Here is a 19,968-nt window from a genome sequence, read left to right on the forward strand (position 1 = left end):
AACCCGCGCGAGGCTCGATTGCAGCGATTTGACTGTTGTTTTATCGAGGGATTGATATCCAGGGGGGGGGCTCGGTCAATTTGTCGCGGAACGCGAGATCCGAAAGCCGGTTTCTCTATCTCGTAAAATCGTGGCGGATCGCGTTTCGCGCGCCACCGCTCCCATCAATTGTTTTCCCATCGCGCGACTGCAAACTTCATTGGAAAACGCCGCGCCGCGCCGCGTGCCGCCGCGTTCACTGCCGAGACCGAGATATGAGGGAGTCGGTGGACAAGCGGACGAACGAACGATCGTCGACGGAATCGTTTCCGTCTCCGTCGAAGAAACAAACGCTGTCCGCGGAATTTCTAACAACGCGACGCGACGCAGCGTCGTCGATATCACTGCGGCACCGTCCACGCAAGACGCAGCCCGAACATTTGACTCCGTTTCCCTTAATTGCAGCCTTACCGCGTTCCGCGAAGTTCGCGCAATTTACAAAGAGCATCACGAATGCCACCTAAATAGGCTCGCGCGATCACGACGGGATACCGTAGGAATCGCGGTGCCGGTTTGAAACACGAACATTCGGACACACGTGGTACATACATATGTATGCGTATCTTTATTGCCCCCTCGAAAGTTACAGGCGCGAGTTCAAACCTAGACTGCGTCGAAGGATCTCGACGACTTCCATGGCGCAGCCCCAGCTGACCGTCACACCGCTACCACCGTGGCCGTAATTGTGTATCACCTGAAACGAATACCATAGAGATCGATCCGTCTGTGGCAACAAACGTTTGCTAACTTCCGATACCTGGTACTTCTTGCCGCGTGGCGATTCGAGAACTTCGGACTCGAGACGCACGCTGGGCCTCCCGGGCCGAAGACCCACCCACTCCTTGTGCGACTCGATTCCCTAAAACGAATGCCGTAAAATATGGCGCGTACAGTGGCATCGCGTACGATCGTCTCCGAGAGCTCATCGTTCCGCGTTGGTCGATAGTTACCTCGAACGCGGGCATGATTCGTTTGCACCATTTGTTAAGGCGCCGCGTGTCCTCCTCCCGTGGCGTGCGATCGTAGTCGCCCTCTTGGTGCGTACCGCCCAACACCATGACCTCGTAACTTAAAAGAAAAATAAGAATTCGATCAGGACGTCGACATTGTTTGTACCATGCAGCGCGATTCGTTACTTTGGAATGATGTAGTACGAGTCGTCGTCGCTCACTAAGAAGATGTGCGACGTTCCGGATGTCGTCGCCTGAAATCGAATAAAATCGAATAAGCAGCAATTCGAAAGCTTCGAACGAGCTTCGCATATTTCCCAGTATACGTACCCTGGCCACATGACCTCTGACAGGTGTAACTGTGTTATCGGCGGCGAGATAACGCGCGCCGAGCCCGCTGCAATTTATTACCATGTCGTATCCATTGCCGTCAATTAGCTCGTGCAAATTTTCGATTTTTCTCTTATGAAATACGCCGCCCGACTTGACGAACTTCTCCATCAGCCAGGGCAACAGGCGAGCCGGCTCGCCGATATACGTGAGGAACGACCAACCGTCTCTAGAATCATTTATTACGCCGTGTTAGCACGTATTTGACGGATTGGACTGCAATTGATAAAGAGATTTCTCGCTTAACTTTTGAATAGGGAATAAAAGTGTGAGATAATATGTGAGGAAACTCGTGAAGCCATGTCAATGTTGTCTATCTCAAGTTTCGTAGTCTCGCATAATACTACGGATACCGTACTTGTAGCTTGCCCCGTGGTCCTTGTTCAATCTCTCCAATTCCATCGGGGAGAGCTTGTGTGCGCCGTAGACCACTTTCGTCCAACTAGAATCAGGGGCTTCTCGAGGATCGCTGATAACGCGGCATGCCGGTAGCAACGCGATTCCCATTTCCGGAGCCTGGCCGGATCTCCAAGAGTCCTCGAACCATCGACGAGTGATCTCGGTCCATTTCCTATCGATACACCGCCCATGAGCCATTGCACGTTATTTGGAAATTTCTACGGGATCTTAACCAGCAACGATAAATGAAACCAGCAACGATAAATGAAACCAGCTGGCACGGTATCCAGTTTCTCTTAAACTATTATCTAGCTAGAACGTAACGTACCTATCTATTTATTTATTGAACGTGAACCTAAAATGTTGTATAAACTTTATCGTTTTATGTTGTGTAAATGCATTGATAAATGGTTAACTGTTACCGTAGAGATCAACAAGAACTTACCGCCGTACAATCGAGCGTGGAACGCAACGCTATGAAAGTCCGAATACTCACAATACTTTGTCGACGGGAGTGTCTCCGAGTAGATAAGGAAGCAGCATGCCCGCGCTTCCATCGCCGGTGGTGTCCGGCGAAAATTCGTCCGCGTAAACGTGCACCACGAACTGCGGAAACGCGTTTTTCACCGCAACCGCGCTCGTTACGCCGATTATTCCAGCGCCCACCACCGCCACCCTCATTTTCGTCGAAACGCTCGCTTACGAATCTGTCAATTAATCCGCGAACGCGTAACAACTTTGCTAAACACTGCAGCTACGCGCGCGACGTTGCGTCGTACTGATTATAAACGCAACGGAAGCTTTTCTCGTGGTAGACGATAACCTTCGCGCGGGGTCCCGGGTCCAGAAATTTCACGATCCACGATAATCGCGGCGAAGCGCGCAACTCCTGTTTGAAATTGATATCTATCGGAGCACGGATCGAAAAATCGTGCGAAATTCTGGCGGAAGCCGAGCGGAGATCGACCGTGAACCAGAAACGTCGTCGTTCCCCTCTTGCAACGAAGCCCTTGTCCGCGATCGAGGCATCGAATAAGCTCGCAATTTCGCATATTCCTAGCATAATGCCCGCATACCTCTCGGCAGTATTATGCTAGAATATGGGAACCGCGAGGGGTCGCCGAAGAGAGAAGTTTGTTCCGTCGATCGTCGAAACGTGTGAAACGATGCTCGTCCCGCACCGCGCTGACGGTAAACGGAGCATAATACTTTAACTCTCGTATACTAAAGGTTTTATACTCTGCTTACCGAAGGCGCGACGTGGGATTCAAATTCCACGTGAACTGGCAACGATCCTCCCGTACCACTGAAGAATAGATCCCTCCATGGGAGACTTCTTTGCTCTGACGGTGTCGAAATCATGGATTAAATAAGTGGTTAAATGAAAAGAATTGATTTGAGAAAAGTGCGAGGTCGATTGTAATGGCCAAAAACTTTTTGTTGTTATAGGCCCACGAGTTAGTATATAGCTTAAAGTGGAAGACTCGGAAAGCAGAAAATTACAGTATCAGAAATTACGTACCTAATGCCGAGATTTCCATTACAGGATGGAAAGTCGGTCACCTTACTGGCAATCTCTGTGATTATTGTTAGCGAGAATTCAGCGACGCGGAGACCTCGTGGTTGCCACTGAAGTATTGTATAAAGCGTGACAAGAGCAAACATTGACGAGTTCAAATAATAAATGATTTATTTATCTTTTGTGTGGATTACAACAACACTGTACGCGAGCCGATCGTGGTCGGCGAGCAACGAGCGATTAAACGATCAAATGACGAAGCCGCATGCGAAAAACGACTCACGGAAGGGAGGTTTCCGATGCGGCCGGCGTGGCGGCCGCGGTCGTTTATACGCCAATGCTCGATTCACGAACTGATCCATAAGCTCCGATCCCTCCCTGACGCTCCCCGAACACTGTTCACCGAAATGCCTGATGACAATTCACGATACCGAGTCTTTATTGACAACGCACACGAGCGGGTTAGACATAATATAGCCCGTGGCCCGGAAGTGAAGCGATAAAGGGTGTAAGTGACAGCATAAACGAGCCTCGGTCGCCACGAAGCTTGGCGTTCCTGCTGAGGAATGCTCGGTAAGAGATCGGTTTCCCTTTCATCAAGACAGATTTTTATCTTCGTAAATCATAAATCGACGCTTTTAGAACGTTCCCGTTGATCGACTGAAAAGCTAAACTTCCAAGATAGTTAATCTCCAGTGATTTATTTTTCTTTTTTATAGAATTTTCAAGAAAAAGTTCACGAGAAAAATCATATCGATCGATTATGGTACTCTAAAAATATACTGGATACCATTATTTTATTCATTTATTGCCTCGATGAAGCGTTTTATTTCGAGTATTTTTTTTCAAATTAAGTAAGATGATAATAGCATTATTGCAATCACCGGATCGCCTCTTAGTATCACCGTCAGGGTGGTCGGCGATTATTCAGAACCGTGATCGCGTTTCACGGGTTCGGGTAGCCGACACCGAAGACATCTCGGTGTACGTTATTCAAGAGCATTATCGAAACGATAATGTTGACGTTATATCAAGCATTCGTTTCGAGAAAAATACATTTGAAAATTGACCGGCTACGATACCGTAATAGCAATGGTTCTCAAAAAAATTACGCTTGCCTGAAACCCTTTGTTCTATATCCCTATTAGCTATGTACAGACTACTTATTATCTGTAGACTATAGGCTATAGTTTCAGGATTTCCTTAATGATATCGAGAAATAAAAGAATTTAAAGGGAAAATTAATTGGGTCGAAAAAAAGGGTAGTATCCCTACAGTTTTATAATTTTCTGAATCCCTTTCCTTGAACTTCGGTAATGAATAGAGAAAGATTCAATAATATAAAGCTTGGAAAAATAGGAGGAAGAAAAGATGTCCCGATCGATAGAGATGATTGCTCGATAACCTATCTTTATCGGCTTATCTAATAAAGGAACATTGTTGAGTTTTATATAGCTCCAGAAATTTGATTAATACATGTTTTTATTTCATTCGAGATACTCATGTCAAGTACTATTCATTTACATATTTTATTGGAAAATTGAAATGAACATAGATATCTAATAATTTTTTAGTATAATTTGTTCTCTCCGTAATACATTGATGCATACTATCACTCGTAAGTTTACGGCCGATTACGCTACATACTTATAATAAAGTCGAACTCCTGTCATGAAAATATTACATGCGTCGTCAAAATTGGATATCGCTCTGTACCTGTTATTCTTTATTACATTATTTAGTCGATTAAATGGTCGGCGACTTACGAGTGGTATTAAGCGCATAAATATGTTCTTGTACATATACAGTGGTATGCAATAGTTTAAAATTTATAAAATATAGAGATATTGAGTTGGTGGGAAAATAATGTCGATTTCCGACCATGCAGGATAAATGGTGTCAAATGGCTTATGCGTCGCTATTTACAATCAATTTATTTCATCATGATAGCGCTCTACGTTTACAAAACACTGGACCCTCGTCTGAACTTAATAGTTAGTATAAATTGAGCAGCATAAGTCGGTATAAATTTAAAAAACGTGTACATGCAGCTACTTGTGCAAAAATCTAAGTTCTATTACCTCTCTTGGTAATTACATAACGGTATATAAATCTTTCTAAAATTATAGGTATTCCATAATTAATTAAATAAGACAGATAACATAATTATATGTCGATGTACCTGTGAATTTATGAAACCAAGATTATTGTCCCACTGACACAACATAATATAAATAGTAGAGCTTTATGTTGTATGTGTAAATTTATCAGAAAATAATATAATACTTCATGTTGCTATCGTTTTAGCAAGAATATAGAAACCTGGAATAGAAGATTATTCGGAAAGAAGTACGCCCGTGTTCACTATTATCAAAACTAGACGTCCGTAGGCAATTTTTACAATGCACAGCTCTTATCAAATAGAACGCGTTGCAGTATAAATTTCTGTAATGCTACTGGTAAACATTGTTTCAAATTATACCTGGAAAATAACTACGATGCATCTCTACAACAAATCCCGATCGGAACGAATGTTAAATTTAAAAATTTAAGAGATGCCCATTTGTATAATACATTTCTGTAAATAACAGACACTATCTTCTGAATTCAAATTGCACATATGCTACTTTCAAAACCGGTATGAGAATTCCTTTCTCATAGATAAACTGTTTATCACAGATGGAATCAAAATTATCGTTAAAATCGCAATAAAATTTTACTAAGGAAGAATCTTGTAAATATATCCACGTGATACGTACTGTTCAACTATAATATCCTTTCCCATTTTAAAGAAGTAAAAGATCTTTACGCGTTGAGCGTAAATTAACAGTTTTTATTGCGACTTTATACTTATTTTAATAAAAGATATAAATTATTAGCAAGTAACATTTAACCAATTCAGTTATTTGATAAACTTATTATATAAATATAAATTATATTATTTAATTTGTGTGATGTTTCTCCCGTAATAATTACATAATTAAGTACTGTAATCCTGCTATCTCATCATTTGTCTAAATCTATCCAATTCGTAAATACTTTCCGATAGTCTGCGGAAGAGAAACAATATTAGTTCAATGAACGTGAGCAAACAGATTAAGTGTGCAAATATTTCCCAACACCGTACTTACCTTCCCAAACCATTTATGAGGGCAACAATCTCGCTTCTTTCCAAATAAAATTGTGTTCTGTTAAAGTTATACAACGTTGGCTCCCACCTATCAAATTTACCAGAGAATAAAATCTTCAATGCTGTACCCAGCCCTTGTATTTGAAGCTTTCCCCAAAGTTTACACTTGTCGCATCCCACGCAGTCCATAATGCGGGAGATATTACGAAAATGTTGCCTAAATTGTTCTTTTAACAATTGCGCCTCTGCTCCACCGGCAAACATAACGCTTTCGTTGAAGTGTTCTGGAAACGACCTAAATCATACAAGCAATTAGAAAAATGTGTATACTTCCGTTTGAACGATAATTTAAGGAATGAAACGTACTTGACGACGCTTAAAATATCGTTTATCGCCAAACGCGTATCTTTATCTTGTACTTTGTTGCCAGTATAGTATTCTTCCCGTTCTAAGTATGGTGCAGCTTTAGCCAGAGCTCTTAACTCCAGTAAATAAATGAAATATAAATTTCTTAACCAATTTGGACCTTCGCCTCCAGTCGTCTCTGGTGAAAATCTTCTTTGAAATTCTTCTAAATTGTGACCCCATTGACCACCAGGCACTATCACTAGAGTATCTTTAGACGAGAGTAAATATTTTGCGGATAAATGTATATTGATACTAGCATGAAGACCTGATATAACGCGATAAAATACTCTTTTCTCCAAGCACATTCCTAAAACAATAAAAATGTATACATGTGTTAAATGAAACAGATCTTCCTGTTTATTATATGTAAATACTAAGCAAACTTACCATTTATTTTCGATGATTGAACATAAAAATGGGGTGAATCTTCTGGTCTGAAATTGAGCATATAATAAATTATTCCATTTTTTTATCGTAAAATATGATACAATCGTACCTAAAACAATTCTCCATATAAATACTGCGCCAAATTCGATGTGCACTAGGTCCTTTGTATCCTGTATATCTTTCAGGATTAAGCAAAAGATTCACATATTCTCCAGGACTAGACTCTTTGACACAAAAATTATCTTGGGCATCATCGTACTGCTTCCACAATTCAAAATCTTTGTAATTTTCCGAACTGGAGAAATATTATTGGTTTATAGTACAAACACCATGACTATTTATAATTCAATGAAACTTTTTTTTACCTAATGGTTGTATTTAAATAACCAAGTTCTTTATTATGATCTTTAGCACTGCGCAAGCAATCATCAAATTGAGCACTGGATTTATATTTATCTACAGGACTTTCATTAAAGTGTGTATGTTTTAGCATATCTCCTTTTAGTCCATCTGGAATGTCTTCCTGTAAACAAAAAATATTTACTATCACGTTTGTAATTTTCCATTGTTAAAACGATAATATCATAATCATTATAAACATTGAAAAGTTATTGGATAAGTATATTGACAACAATAATGATTACAAATTGTATACTTGCAAATTTGAATAACTAATCTACATAATTCCTAAATCACTCACATCTTGACAGGGTTGTATATGACAATATCGCATAACACATTTGCTGTCATCTGCCCAAAAGGGACACTCCTGTTTCAGATTTACTTTATAAAACCGAAAATAATCTCTGACTAGAAGACTCTGAAGTCTGGGATAGATCTTCAGGTTATTAAAATAATCCACAGTGTTCACAGTGCAACTGCAGTCATCTATGGAACCTTTCAACTGAAAAGTGATGATACGTATGATTAGTTAAATGGATATTTACATAGATTTTTTTTACATTTAATTGTATTATTTAATTCGAGAATCTTAAAACGAAATATCTATGTGGAAAATGCTTTTATATTCAGCCATCTGTTACAGACGTCCCCGCAGGTTATGTTCACTTCTTTCACAATAGAAATTTTGAACAATGAAAAAACAAGAAAAATAATAATACCTTGCAGAAGCACTGGTCGTTTTTTTCACTGTTCGATTCAAAATAATTGGCATGTAGAACAGAAGGTAAGAACACGGTGCAGAGGATAAAAACGGTGAACATGTTTCCACTGGATCCGCTTGTCATAATTATGTTCACTGGTCTGTCTTTTGGTCACGTTTGACGTCGATAAATTAAGTTATTATCACTGATTACCGCGACCACGGCTATCTAACACACTTCCTAGCTTTTATGACAATGACCAGACTACGTGCCATCGGAAACGTATAGCTTCCCACCTCCTACCGAAAGTAAACTTCGTTGACATTTTTCTCATCCTTGATATATCGTTAATCGATTAACAGTGGTTTGTTAACATTACAATTATATGTTCTAACCGTACATGTTCATCAATATAATTACTTTATTACACAAAATGCATTCAAAACGAATATTTACGTTAAATTTATACGTGTACAAAACAAAAGTAAAATGCCTGTATAACGGTAGTGAAAAAATGGAATTCAACTGTGTCACTCGTAAAAAATAATCTCTAACTGTGATCAATATGACATCACACTTAACGTTAACACTGCATGCATAACATGTATGTACATGAGTATCTAAAAACGTCAAAGTGAAAAATATTGGCATGTTTAAAATATTCTATAAATTATATAAATCGCTTTAAATCTACTTAATTATAAATTAACGATTATGTATACAGTTCACGTTACGTGTAATCCTTTGTTAACTTACTTTGAGGTCCAAGAATAAGTACTAAAATAATTTCTATTTCACGTAATGTACATATGAAGTTGAACTCCCCTCTTTTATCCTTCGCCCGTTTCATTTAAATTTGGTACCACCGCGGTACTACCACGTGTACCTATAGAATGTACATATGTATACTTGTTGCTAAATATACGTAATTAACGCCCAAATATAAATAGCTAAATGAATAGCTATAAAACCATATACATGTACCGCAGTATTAAAAAATATACACCTCTCATCTCAAAAACAATTCTAATCAAATATTGACGTTTTATGTTCTAAATTTCAGATGTATCGATACGATGAATAAAATATTTCAATATTTTATTGCAGACAATGACATTGAGAATTACTAGATAGTTAATTACGATATACGTAATCGAAAAATGATATGTATTATATTCTAAGGATAGAGAATTATTCTCGCCCCTTTCCTATCATTTCTAAAATTATCCAATCTATCTAATGGACCTAGTACCTTGCATCTAATGACACAAATTAATGTAACATATTGGTCTCAAGGCGATTATGGTGATGCTATACATCTATTTGGTACTACAGACTGCCATAATTAATAATTAATACTTTTAAGCAGCCCTGCACTTAGAGTACACAGGTATTACGGTAACACGTTTCATGAGCGACGCGAACATAGCCACTAGTTTATATACGACCGCGCTACTAAATTATATGCTTCCAATAAATGGCGACAGGAGGGAAATTCGAATATAAATACAAATTTAGATCGTATATTTATATAGAGATACAGTATTACCCGAGTGAAAACATAATTATTCTGCCATCAGGCTATAACCCAATTACTTCTCTGGAACATAAGTACTCTTCCCGTGAACCCTAGAAAGAGAACGCAGAGTTTTAAGCTGGACTTATTATCTTGAAGGACTATTAAAATGTGTATTACTTCACTTACATAAATAATATATTTTCTCAAATCGACTGCTTCCAATTTTCCCAATCTTGTAAAAAAAATTTTTTAATGGATTTATTCGTTGAAATGTTTTAATTAAATTTTACAAGTGTAACATTGAGCTTCCATGGAAAAAGATGTCTCATATTTGTTCGGTTTTGCATGTTCAAGTATATTAGCTTGTATTTAATATTAAAACTGAAAAATTGCGACCTTTGTTGGTATTGTATTAAAACAACTACAAAAGACGTTTGATACTATGTAGTACGATAATTATCATTAACATTTATTTAAGGCTTATTAAGCTTAACCCCACGTTCAGTAGTATCATTGGCAACTTTTAATTGTTAGATTCATGTCAATAAAATGATAACCTTAGCCAGATTCTGTGAATTTGTGAAAACATTTCTGGGGGACATATTTATCTCAAAATACATTGAATAGTTCTTGCAAATACATTCGACACAACAAATCACACTTATTTAAAAGTTAAAGTTCTTTTACAAATAGAATTTTCCGACGCATGCTTCAGATGGCGCGCCAACCGAAAGAATGTGCAGAAAGAGTGAGGCCGCAAGCACAGCGAAGTAAGACAAGCTAGATTTCCCATTCATATAAACAACCACACATAGAATCTGATGGGTATAGTTCTGTTTCTTTCCATCGTATCACGTTCTCCTTCTAAATATTTACGCGGAGCTAGATGAGTAATAAAACGGTGGGAATGTGCGAGCCAGCTTAGGAAACACGAAAAATATGCAGGAGTAGGACCCATTGCTATACAGTAATGATACCTATTTCAACACGCGTTTCTTACTTAAACTGCCGCGCACATTCCCTCCATGTTGCTGTGCATTTAAACGCAGTAGTTACTGTTTCGACAAAGAATCGTCAGCCAATCAGTGCAAAGAAAATTTCTATATCGAATCTCGCTAACGGATCAAGCTGTGGCTTGGAAATGTGCAGGAATAGGACTCGTTGCTCCCCATTTTACCCAAAGTTCTACCACACTGATGCTACATTCGCCGCGTATGTGTGATGAGATTTGTACCGTGTACGAGTACCATATGATGATTCTCATCACTGGTCATGTAAATGTAGAGTAGTTTCAAAGTGGCACGTCAAATAAAATAAAAATATGCATAAATACAGTTATCATAATGACATTACAGGTAATTTGAGTTTTAATGTAATGTAATAATAAGATTTATACTAAAACTGAATAAACGAAAATTTAAAAAAAAATACAGGTATACGAATTTCACGTAGAAATGGAATGCGATGGATGTTCTAAGGCTGTAAGAAACGTACTTTCTAAGAAAGAAGGTATGAATTAATATACATCTTATACCTCTCAAGTTTGATTCTTTGCTTTTACTATGTTTGTGTCTGTAATTATTCATATATAGGTATTGATAATATAGAGATTGATTTACCAGACAAGAAACTACTGGTAACAACTACACTGTCTTCCAACGAAATATTAAATGTTATTAAACCAACTGGAAAGGCATGTAAATTTTTGGGAGTAAAAAAGTAATTGTTTATTTAAATTAAGTTAAATATATCGAGCGTATAAACATATTATATTTTCTTACCTATAATATAATGTCATACCTAATGGAATACATGAAATTTAAATATCTTTAGGAAATCACAGTATTCTTCCAAGTGTCCAATGTTATTCAATTAAATGTTTAACATTGACATTTGGTTTTGGACTATTATTGCTACTGTGTCAGTCATCCATAATTAAATCTGTTTTTTCGATTCTTTGTTAAATACTTTTACATAAACTTATTTTTTATATATACGTTAAGTGAATACTATTTGTTGATTCTATTATCATTTTACTTAAGACAAATAATTTAAAAAAAGGTATTAGCAATTTACATAGAAACTGTAGTAATTAGATTTCATAAGTAAAATTCAAATTGTTTACTTTCTTAACTGTTCCTCTAATGCTGTTAGACGTTGTTCTAAAATAATAACAGTATCACGTAATGACTGTACCTGGTCATTGAGTGCATCTACTACATTATTCGAGTAAATAGAAAACTGAGCATCGGAGAAGTTTTTAGATAGACACGATCCATTCGTAATACAACTTTGTTCATGAGGTTTCTGAGTTTTCAGATCAACCATATTTTGTTCTACACTTTCATTCAAAACTTCGTAGTCAGGTGCTTCACACTGACATTTATTATCTTGTAATTCTTTATTACCAACTTTGTCATGTGAAAACTAAAATGAATATAGACATAAGTTATAACAAAGAGTATTTTATGAAACAATCTATCATAATATTTATCTTTTCTACCTCCTGTTTTTCATTTTTATCACTGATTTTAGCTTCCTTAACACATGAAACTATTTTTCCAGTATCTTTGCAAGCAATATTATCTTTAGTAAAGTTAGTTTTCCAGATTAGTAATTGGCCATCTGCTCCACCAGAAGCAAAAAATTCACCATTAAAAGAAAATGTTATCGCAGTTATGCTTGTACCATTTGCATGCCCTTTAAGGGTATAAATTGGACGGCCTTCTAATAAATCTAAAATCTATTTTAAACTTTTAAGAACAAACAGTATAAAATCAGTTTAGGAATGTATGTAAACATGGATCTATTCTACCTTCATTGTAGAATCGCTAGAAGCAGTTAGCATAAAATTTCCATTAGGATGAAATTTGATCATGTTCACAGGACCAGTATGAGATGCATACTGCTGATATAAAGTAGTAGAACGCAAATCATACAATTTTACGCTACCAGTCATATTTGCACATCCAATGACAGAACCACTTGGATGGAACTCCACATATGTATTAGAAGCTAATAAAATAACACATTTTACATACTACTGTCCACATTAAACTGTTAATAACTATGGTCAAAATTCATAGACTTGTAACAATACCCTTCATATCACTTAATGTTCTAATACATTGTCCGCTAGTTACATCCCATAATTTTGTTGTTTTATCATCACTACAGGAAACAAAGAGTCTGCCATCATTAGAAAACTTAGCACATCTTACCCAACTTGTATGACTCAAAAATGACATAAGAAATCTTCTTTGGCATACCGTCCATAACTTAATACTTTTATCATCAGATGCGGTAAGTAACTAAATGTAAATTTATTTATAATTTGTAATAATTTGTGTAAGTCGTATAATTTTAATAAATAACTTGCAATATTATTGTTTTATATACAAAATACCTTTTCTCCATCTGGACTAAATTCTACCGATCTAACAGCTCCTGAATGCGGTTTAAAATCTATAGATTGTCCTGTTACTTTGGGAACCCAAATCCTGACAGATCTATCTCTAGAAGCACTGGCTATAAGTTCACCAGACGGTGCATATGTGGCATTGTTAATTTCATCCCTATGTCCTAGAAAACTGTAAGCTCTTACAGATTCCTTTAGGTTCCATAGTATTATACGTCTATCCAAGCTACTAGATATAAGTTGAGTCGTTTCAGGATGAAAACACAAACTTGTGATAACATTTTTATGATATTTAAAATGTTTCTCGATTGTAGGATCGCAAGCAGTGTGACTCATTATTCTAACAAGAAAAAAAAATTATACAAACATTAGATACGGCTATATACCATAATAACACAAGTATGAGATTCAAAACCTAAAGAAGTTTGTATCATACAAAAAAAAATTATTTTTTAGTGCTTCATAATAAAATATAATGAGTGTTCCACGTAATTTTTATATACACACACTTCATATCTTCACTTCACACGGGGAATTAGAATCGAAAATTCTGAAACTATTCGATTACCTTTTTCTCCTTGCATTAAGTAATATCTATAACTTTAGTTTACATTTGCTTTAAAAATATATCTCTTGTTTCTTACGTATTCTAATCAAACGAATATTGAGTTGAGACAAAAATTAAGGTATGTAGAAGCTGTTACATTTGTTACGTTTAAACGTTTCATGAGCGACGCGAACATAGCCACTAGTTTATATTACTACCGCGCTACTAAATTACACGCTTCCCTAAATCCGCCAATCGAGACCGCGACACAGTAATGGATCCTACTCTTGTACGTTTTTTGTATTCCCTAAGCTGACTTACACATCCCCACCATTTTACTACGCATCCAGCTTCGCGCAAGTAGTGTAGAAAGAGAATGAGATACAATGAAGAGAAACAGAACAACAAATTCTATGTGCAGTTGTGCACATAGATAGGACCTCGACCATAGATAGGCGATCTCGCTTTTTTCGCTCATTCGTCTAGTTGCCGCGCCATCTGAGGTACGCGTCATAAAATTCTATTTGTAAAGGAGCTTCAACTTTCAAATAAATGAAATCTGTTGCGTCAAAAACAATTTCCTAATGTAATGAAACATAGTTTAATAAAAGATATGTAGATTAATAAGTTAATTTGCTGACGTTATCCAGAGATAATGTCACCTGTAATCTTCCAATACTTATAAAATAAATTGTATATTAATTTCATTTTTCTTTAATAAGTCATTGTATTCGGTGATATGCTTCACGCTTTACATTCCTTATATTCCTTAATATTACGTAGAGATTGCAGAATCTTTTAATGAGTATAATAAACAAAGGATTGCTCCTATTAGGATTTGAAATTATATTCTCCTAGTTAATATGCCGGAAAACCGCGAAATCTAATTTATCCTGTAACTACCCTCACAGACAAGTTACAGGGTTAAAATTTTACACAGATGAGTTTTTATTGGTCAGCTATCGAACGGTATATGACTCATTGAAAAACCTCTAAGGGCAGTTTTGACCATCTTAATCGGCTATGCCCTTTACGTAGCTATAAACGCATGCGCAATGAAAATTAGTTACCAAAAATCGTATAATGTATAAATGCCAACATTGTTGCATATAGAATATAACTTGTGTACATTTGTGACATACTGTAGCATATTCCACAATTGTTATTTCTGGATTTTACCAGAAGTAATTTGTTATATCCACCATATTATTGCTCATCCAATCCGTAGTGAAACTGTCGTCAATTGAATCATCAGCCAACCAGAGCAAAGCAATTTGTATTCCTCTTCTCGCTAGCAGACTGTTCTGTGGTCGGAGAATCTTTCTTCACTTTAGGTATTACTATATGTACAATATACATATGTACTCTGGCGTAGTCGCATTGTGGTATAGGACATGTCAAAAATTTGTGATGGCGACGATGTTGAAGGTTAGTTGTCATTAAACAACGAAATTTGTAATTAAAGTCAATTCATATAAACGAACACTTGTCAATCTAATATATATAATTTTTTAAGTTTTTTTACACATTCTTATTCTTAATAGTAGTATGTGAATGTTGATAACCTATGCAATGTTTAGATTGTCAAGCAAGGATTTGAATTTCCCTACTAAACAACATGCATAGCATTTTATTTTATTTAGAAACATTTGTATAATTTTATCGTTACAATAATTTCTCAGTAATTAGTACAAACGATTATTATTATTTATAATAATTTCAAGACAAGTTCTTTTTCAGACCAACATTTTCGTACGAATTTAAATCATAAATAGCAAGTTGAAATCAAAAACTATAAGTTCTTTTAAGACATTTATCTTTATTTGCTTTTATATGTTAATACTACAAAATACACATCATTTTCAATATTTTTGTGTATCTTTTTCATATTATTTTGTAATACACATGTGTACTATAATGAATTTTTTAAATATAATAGATTTAATATCTACATCTCCTTAATATATTTGACAATGTGTGCACAATTAGGACAAAAGTCGGCCAATGTTTGAAGATAAATGGCCATGTATGCGTCCAATTATTTTAAAACTGTTGGTACAAGAACCTGTGACTCAAGCAGAATGGCAAGATCTATTTTACTCTGTTCATTTGATATGCCTGTGGGATGAAAAAGGTGCTCCAAAGTTAAGGGATGCTCTTAAAGAAGATATTATGGATTTTATAAAACAAGCTCAACTGGTATATATTATTGTAATTATAATATGGTTTATAAGTATAGTTTATTGTATAATTTTCTTCTTTTCTTTTCACTCATTCTTATTGCTTGAATCTAAATTAACAGTACTAATGTTTTAATTATTTATAGAGAGTTTTAGCACACCAAGAAGAACAAGCACTATTAAAAGCATATATAGTTGAATGGAGGAAGTTTTTTATTCAGTGTATCTATCTTCCAACACCTTTTAGGCAATTAGAAACAAGTTTAGCTGGCAAAACAGCTTCCACTGTTCAAAAAAGAAATCAACCAGATGATACTGTTAGAAAGGTATTAATAAATTAGAGTTTCTAATATTTTATATTTATTACGATCTTGTGATTCTTCATGTGTTTGTTACAGTTAATGTTGGATAGTTGGAATCAAAGTATATTTGGAGAAATAAAACAGAAACTCCAGGATTCGGCTATGCGACTAATAAGGTCTGAAAGAAATGGAGAAGCGTTTGATTCGCAACTTGTTATTGGCGTTAGGGAATCTTATGGTAAAAGATTGTTAAACGATGTAGGAAACAATCTGGTGGCTAGTAATAATCGAGATTTTTTTATAAATTCTAGTAAATTTGTGTTCCAATACAACGGATCAACTTCAAATATATAGAGAAAATTTTGAAGCAGCATATATAGAAGCAACAGAAGCATTTTATTGGGTTAAAGCACCGGAACAATTATCGTTACACGGTGTAGAGAATTACATGCGTTATGCGGAAGCAAAGTTGAGGGAAGAAGAACTCAGAGCACAAAAGTATTTAGAACCAAACAGTGCGAGTGTACAACTTTTAACTGAGTGTTGTGTACGTATATTAGTAGCAACTTTTAAGCCAGCTATATTAGCAGAATGTCCAAGAATGATTCAACATCATCAAACAGATCGTAAGTATATTCTAATTTTTATTTAAAAATATTTCGGTATAGCAGTACACCCATGATAATAGTATTGGTCGAATAAATTACAGAACTTAGACTGATGCTGAAGTTAATGGATAGAGTGCCTGACGGTGTTGGGCCAATGTTAAGGAATTTAGAAGAACACATTGCGAGTGCGGGTTTAGCTGATATGATGGCAGCGGTAGACGTTATTACTCACGATTCTGAAAAATATGTTGAGAGATTATTAGATCTTTTCCGGCGATTTTCAACTCTCGTTAGAGAAGCGTTCGACAATGATCCCAGATTTTTAACAGCGAGAGACAAAGCTTACAAACTTGTCGTAAACGACGCAACAGTATTCAAATTAGAATTACCGGCACGCCAAAGTTCTGGCATCGGTACAACAATTTTAAATAATAAACCTAACAATAACAACAATAAACAACCGGAATCGAAGTGTCCAGAACTTCTTGCTAATTACTGTGATATGCTACTTAGAAAGACACCTCTTAGTAAAAAATTGACTTCTGATGAAATCGAAAGTAAGCTAAGAGACGTAGTAAGTATTTATTCTTTCTGAATATACATATATTCCTCGTATGAGTAATATTAAACGCCACTTCGTATCCATCTTTTGATTAATTTCGTTTTAGTTGTTAGTGTTAAAATATGTTCAAAATAAGGATGTATTTATGCGCTATCATAAGGCTCATTTAACACGCCGCTTAATACTAGACACATCTGCGGATTCTGAGAAAGAAGAAAATATGGTAGAATGGCTTCGCGAAGTCGGAATGCCTGCTGATTATGTTAATAAATTAGCTCGAATGTTCCAAGACATTAAAGTGTCACAGGACCTCAATCAACAGTTTAAAGAACAGTGTAGAGCTGCTATTGCAGATAGTATAAACATTAAGGTACTGGCCGAAATATGTAAAACATTCAGTTTATTAATCACGGAATACTAATTAAAGGCAACTGTTTTTAGATTTTAAATGCAGGTGCTTGGGCTAGAGGCAGTGAACGCGTTACTGTAAGTTTACCATTACAATTGGAAGACTATATTCCTGAGGTAGAGGAATTTTATAAGAAAAAGCATAGTGGAAGAAAATTGCAATGGTATCATCATATGTCCAATGGCACGGTAAGAAATGAAATGTCTTGTCAGAGAATATTGGGGACAGATATCTTTATGCTTACAAAGAATTTTTGCGAATTGAGTGGGGTCTTCAAAGATATCGTTGTAACGTCAATGAAACATTTCAATTATTTGTTGTAACAGAACAAGATAAAGTTTTCTGATGCAGTAAACAAGGGTATAGAATAGAACTTTACAAAACTTTCAGTATTACGGTTCTAATTTTCAGCTTCACCTTGCAACCAATTTGGATGGTGTTCCAGATAACGTTTTCCAACCAAGTGGGACGCTTCGATGTGGACGTAACAACTTTTCAAATGGCAGTTCTATTTGCTTGGAATCAACGACCATTTGAAAAAATCACTTACGAAAATTTACGACTGGCTACGGAACTTCCTGACCCAGAACTTAGGCGAACGCTATGGTCTCTGTGTGTTTTCCCAAAACTCAAACGTCAGCTCCTGTTGGTGGAGCCACACGCACATAGTCCTAAAGATTTCGCAAACGACACAAGGTTTTGGGTGAACCAGGAATTTGCTATTGTGTTAGTAATATATTTGAAAATGACTATATACATGAATATAATCGTATAAAATTTTTCTTTAACTTTTTATTGAAATTTTCAGCAAAAACGGAAAATTACAAAAGCGGGGGAAAATTAATTTAATAGGGAGACTTCAATTATCAACTGAACGAAGTAAAGAGGAGGACAACCAGTCTATTGTACAACTTAGAATATTAAGGGTTCAGGTATATTTTATTCCTAATTAATCTTCATTTACCAATATGTAAGCAATGTTGTAATTGATATGTTCTTTATAGGAGGCAATTATCAAGATTCTAAAAATGCGGAAAAAAATTAGTAATGCTCAATTACAAACCGAATTAGTTGATATACTGAAGAACATGTTTCTGCCAAGTAAAAAGATGATAAAAGAACAAATCGAATGGCTCATTGAACATAAATATATCCGCAGACACGACGATGATATTAATACTTTTGTGTATGTGGCATAAATTGGGATTATACATGCATACATATAAGAGTATATGAACTCTTATGATTAATATTATATTTTTATAAGAATTCAGTTTTTGTGTATGAAAGCGTATGCTCAAAGATCATAATGTAATTGAGAGATATTTAATGTTTTTGTAACACATTCTCAAAGAAGAAAGACACATCTCTTTAACATGAATAATTAGTGTTTGGGCACAAAATCATATCGTTCCAAGAATCATGATTAAATAAGATACTGCCGTTAATTACAATTGTATGCACAGTTGACGTTGAATTATTATAACGTTTCAAAATTCTAATCTCTAAAACAAAATATAAATTTTACCAATCATTTTATTAATTTCGAAAACAGTCGCAAACACTTTTTATTTGTTGCGTTTAATACCACATAAAAAGCTCGAACCACGAATGGCGTAGACGCATTAATATGTTTATTTACTATACGTGTACATATTTTCAAGAGCAATTGATTTCTGTGAATTAATCTCAATTGTAAAAAGTACACTAATTATGAAACTTTCTTTATATGACACATTTCAGGCTGTTTTGTATTAATTGTGTCGTAAATTGTGAACGAATAAATGTGCATTTTCGACTGGAAAAATTTTAATTGAACTGAAATCCATGCGAAGCAAAAATACAATAAATGGCCTATACCAATACGTGTAAATGTCATATTAAAAGAATTTAAATTCATTTTAGTAGATTAGTAATGCAATGTATAATCCTTATGCTAAATTTTGCACAGTCGCATCATGAATCATTACATGTTGACTTACCACTACTAATAACATCTATGTGTATAAAGCTTTTATATTATTAAATAAGCTAATGACAATGTAACAGTGAACAATTTCTGAATTAAAGAAACAGAATTTTTTATACTTTTCAATCT

General features: G+C 35.5%; 5 protein-coding genes across 8 annotated transcripts; 2 read left to right on the forward strand and 3 right to left on the reverse strand.

Annotated features, from left to right (window-relative positions):
* Positions 1-447: 447 nt before the first annotated feature.
* On the reverse strand, positions 448-2,545 carry LOC144476322 (D-aspartate oxidase-like). The gene is made up of 7 exons (XM_078193078.1): positions 2,275-2,545; positions 1,738-1,950; positions 1,320-1,548; positions 1,176-1,243; positions 990-1,107; positions 797-898; positions 448-733 (listed from the first exon to the last, which is right to left on the reverse strand). The coding sequence occupies exons 1-7, from the start codon at positions 2,457-2,459 to the stop codon at positions 623-625; spliced, it is 1,026 nt and encodes a 341-aa protein (XP_078049204.1). The 5' UTR covers positions 2,460-2,545; the 3' UTR covers positions 448-622.
* A 2,226-nt stretch (positions 2,546-4,771) lies between these two features.
* On the reverse strand, positions 4,772-9,152 carry Ero1l (endoplasmic reticulum oxidoreductin-1-like protein). 2 transcript variants are annotated; one of them, XM_078192366.1, is made up of 9 exons: positions 9,082-9,152; positions 8,344-8,624; positions 7,923-8,126; positions 7,588-7,745; positions 7,332-7,517; positions 7,223-7,269; positions 6,794-7,142; positions 6,429-6,722; positions 4,772-6,347 (listed from the first exon to the last, which is right to left on the reverse strand). In XM_078192366.1, the coding sequence occupies exons 2-9, from the start codon at positions 8,467-8,469 to the stop codon at positions 6,296-6,298; spliced, it is 1,416 nt and encodes a 471-aa protein (XP_078048492.1). In that variant the 5' UTR covers positions 8,470-8,624; positions 9,082-9,152; the 3' UTR covers positions 4,772-6,295. The 2 variants fall into 2 exon arrangements, with proteins under 2 accessions (XP_078048492.1, XP_078048491.1); XM_078192365.1 differs by lacking the exon at positions 9,082-9,152 and having other exon boundaries at positions 8,344-8,830.
* Positions 9,153-11,027: 1,875 nt separating this feature from the next.
* LOC144476289 (copper transport protein ATOX1 homolog) lies at positions 11,028-11,567 on the forward strand. The gene is made up of 3 exons (XM_078193015.1): positions 11,028-11,199; positions 11,278-11,353; positions 11,437-11,567. The coding sequence occupies exons 1-3, from the start codon at positions 11,188-11,190 to the stop codon at positions 11,565-11,567; spliced, it is 219 nt and encodes a 72-aa protein (XP_078049141.1). The 5' UTR covers positions 11,028-11,187.
* A 27-nt stretch (positions 11,568-11,594) lies between these two features.
* Positions 11,595-14,025, reverse strand: Poc1 (Proteome of centrioles 1). 2 transcript variants are annotated; one of them, XM_078193014.1, is made up of 6 exons: positions 13,831-14,025; positions 13,251-13,602; positions 12,945-13,155; positions 12,660-12,859; positions 12,348-12,587; positions 11,595-12,271 (listed from the first exon to the last, which is right to left on the reverse strand). In XM_078193014.1, the coding sequence occupies exons 2-6, from the start codon at positions 13,596-13,598 to the stop codon at positions 11,966-11,968; spliced, it is 1,305 nt and encodes a 434-aa protein (XP_078049140.1). In that variant the 5' UTR covers positions 13,599-13,602; positions 13,831-14,025; the 3' UTR covers positions 11,595-11,965. The 2 variants fall into 2 exon arrangements, with proteins under 2 accessions (XP_078049140.1, XP_078049139.1); XM_078193013.1 differs by having other exon boundaries at positions 13,251-14,025.
* Positions 14,026-15,120: 1,095 nt separating this feature from the next.
* Positions 15,121-19,957, forward strand: Cul5 (cullin 5). 2 transcript variants are annotated; one of them, XM_078192363.1, is made up of 11 exons: positions 15,121-15,237; positions 15,799-16,020; positions 16,136-16,315; positions 16,388-16,529; positions 16,603-16,917; positions 17,001-17,473; positions 17,568-17,831; positions 17,903-18,058; positions 18,316-18,596; positions 18,679-18,802; positions 18,875-19,957. In XM_078192363.1, exons 1-11 carry the CDS (start codon positions 15,154-15,156, stop codon positions 19,067-19,069), a joined length of 2,436 nt encoding a protein of 811 aa, XP_078048489.1. In that variant the 5' UTR covers positions 15,121-15,153; the 3' UTR covers positions 19,070-19,957. The 2 variants fall into 2 exon arrangements, with proteins under 2 accessions (XP_078048489.1, XP_078048490.1); XM_078192364.1 differs by having other exon boundaries at positions 15,799-16,008.
* Positions 19,958-19,968: the final 11 nt, after the last annotated feature.

The sequence above is a fragment of the Augochlora pura genome, chromosome 10 (genome assembly GCF_028453695.1).
Source record: "Augochlora pura isolate Apur16 chromosome 10, APUR_v2.2.1, whole genome shotgun sequence".
Classification (NCBI taxonomy): domain Eukaryota; kingdom Metazoa; phylum Arthropoda; class Insecta; order Hymenoptera; family Halictidae; genus Augochlora; species Augochlora pura.

Coding starts and splice junctions, on each gene's coding strand:
- LOC144476322 (XM_078193078.1), bottom strand. CDS start 2,459: ATGAGGGTGGCGGTGGTGGGCGCTGGAATAATCGGCGTAACGAGCGCG. Junction 1,951..2,274: donor ACTCCCGTCGACAAAGTATT/GTGAGTATTCGG, acceptor GTGTATCGATAG/GAAATGGACCGAGATCACTC. Junction 734..796: donor CACGCGGCAAGAAGTACCAG/GTATCGGAAGTT, acceptor TATTCGTTTCAG/GTGATACACAATTACGGCCA.
- Ero1l (XM_078192366.1), bottom strand. CDS start 8,469: ATGACAAGCGGATCCAGTGGAAACATGTTCACCGTTTTTATCCTCTGC. Junction 7,746..7,922: donor ATATACAACCCTGTCAAGAT/GTGAGTGATTTA, acceptor TTTTGTTTACAG/GAAGACATTCCAGATGGACT. Junction 6,723..6,793: donor GATATTTTAAGCGTCGTCAA/GTACGTTTCATT, acceptor TGTATGATTTAG/GTCGTTTCCAGAACACTTCA.
- LOC144476289 (XM_078193015.1), top strand. Junction 11,354..11,436: donor CGTACTTTCTAAGAAAGAAG/GTATGAATTAAT, acceptor ATTCATATATAG/GTATTGATAATATAGAGATT.
- Poc1 (XM_078193014.1), bottom strand. CDS start 13,598: ATGAGTCACACTGCTTGCGATCCTACAATCGAGAAACATTTTAAATAT. Junction 13,156..13,250: donor TTAGTCCAGATGGAGAAAAG/GTATTTTGTATA, acceptor ATTTACATTTAG/TTACTTACCGCATCTGATGA. Junction 12,860..12,944: donor AACATTAAGTGATATGAAGG/GTATTGTTACAA, acceptor TTATTTTATTAG/CTTCTAATACATATGTGGAG.
- Cul5 (XM_078192363.1), top strand. CDS start 15,154: ATGTACAATATACATATGTACTCTGGCGTAGTCGCATTGTGGTATAGG. Junction 17,832..17,902: donor CAGATAGTATAAACATTAAG/GTACTGGCCGAA, acceptor AACTGTTTTTAG/ATTTTAAATGCAGGTGCTTG. Junction 18,803..18,874: donor TTAGAATATTAAGGGTTCAG/GTATATTTTATT, acceptor TGTTCTTTATAG/GAGGCAATTATCAAGATTCT.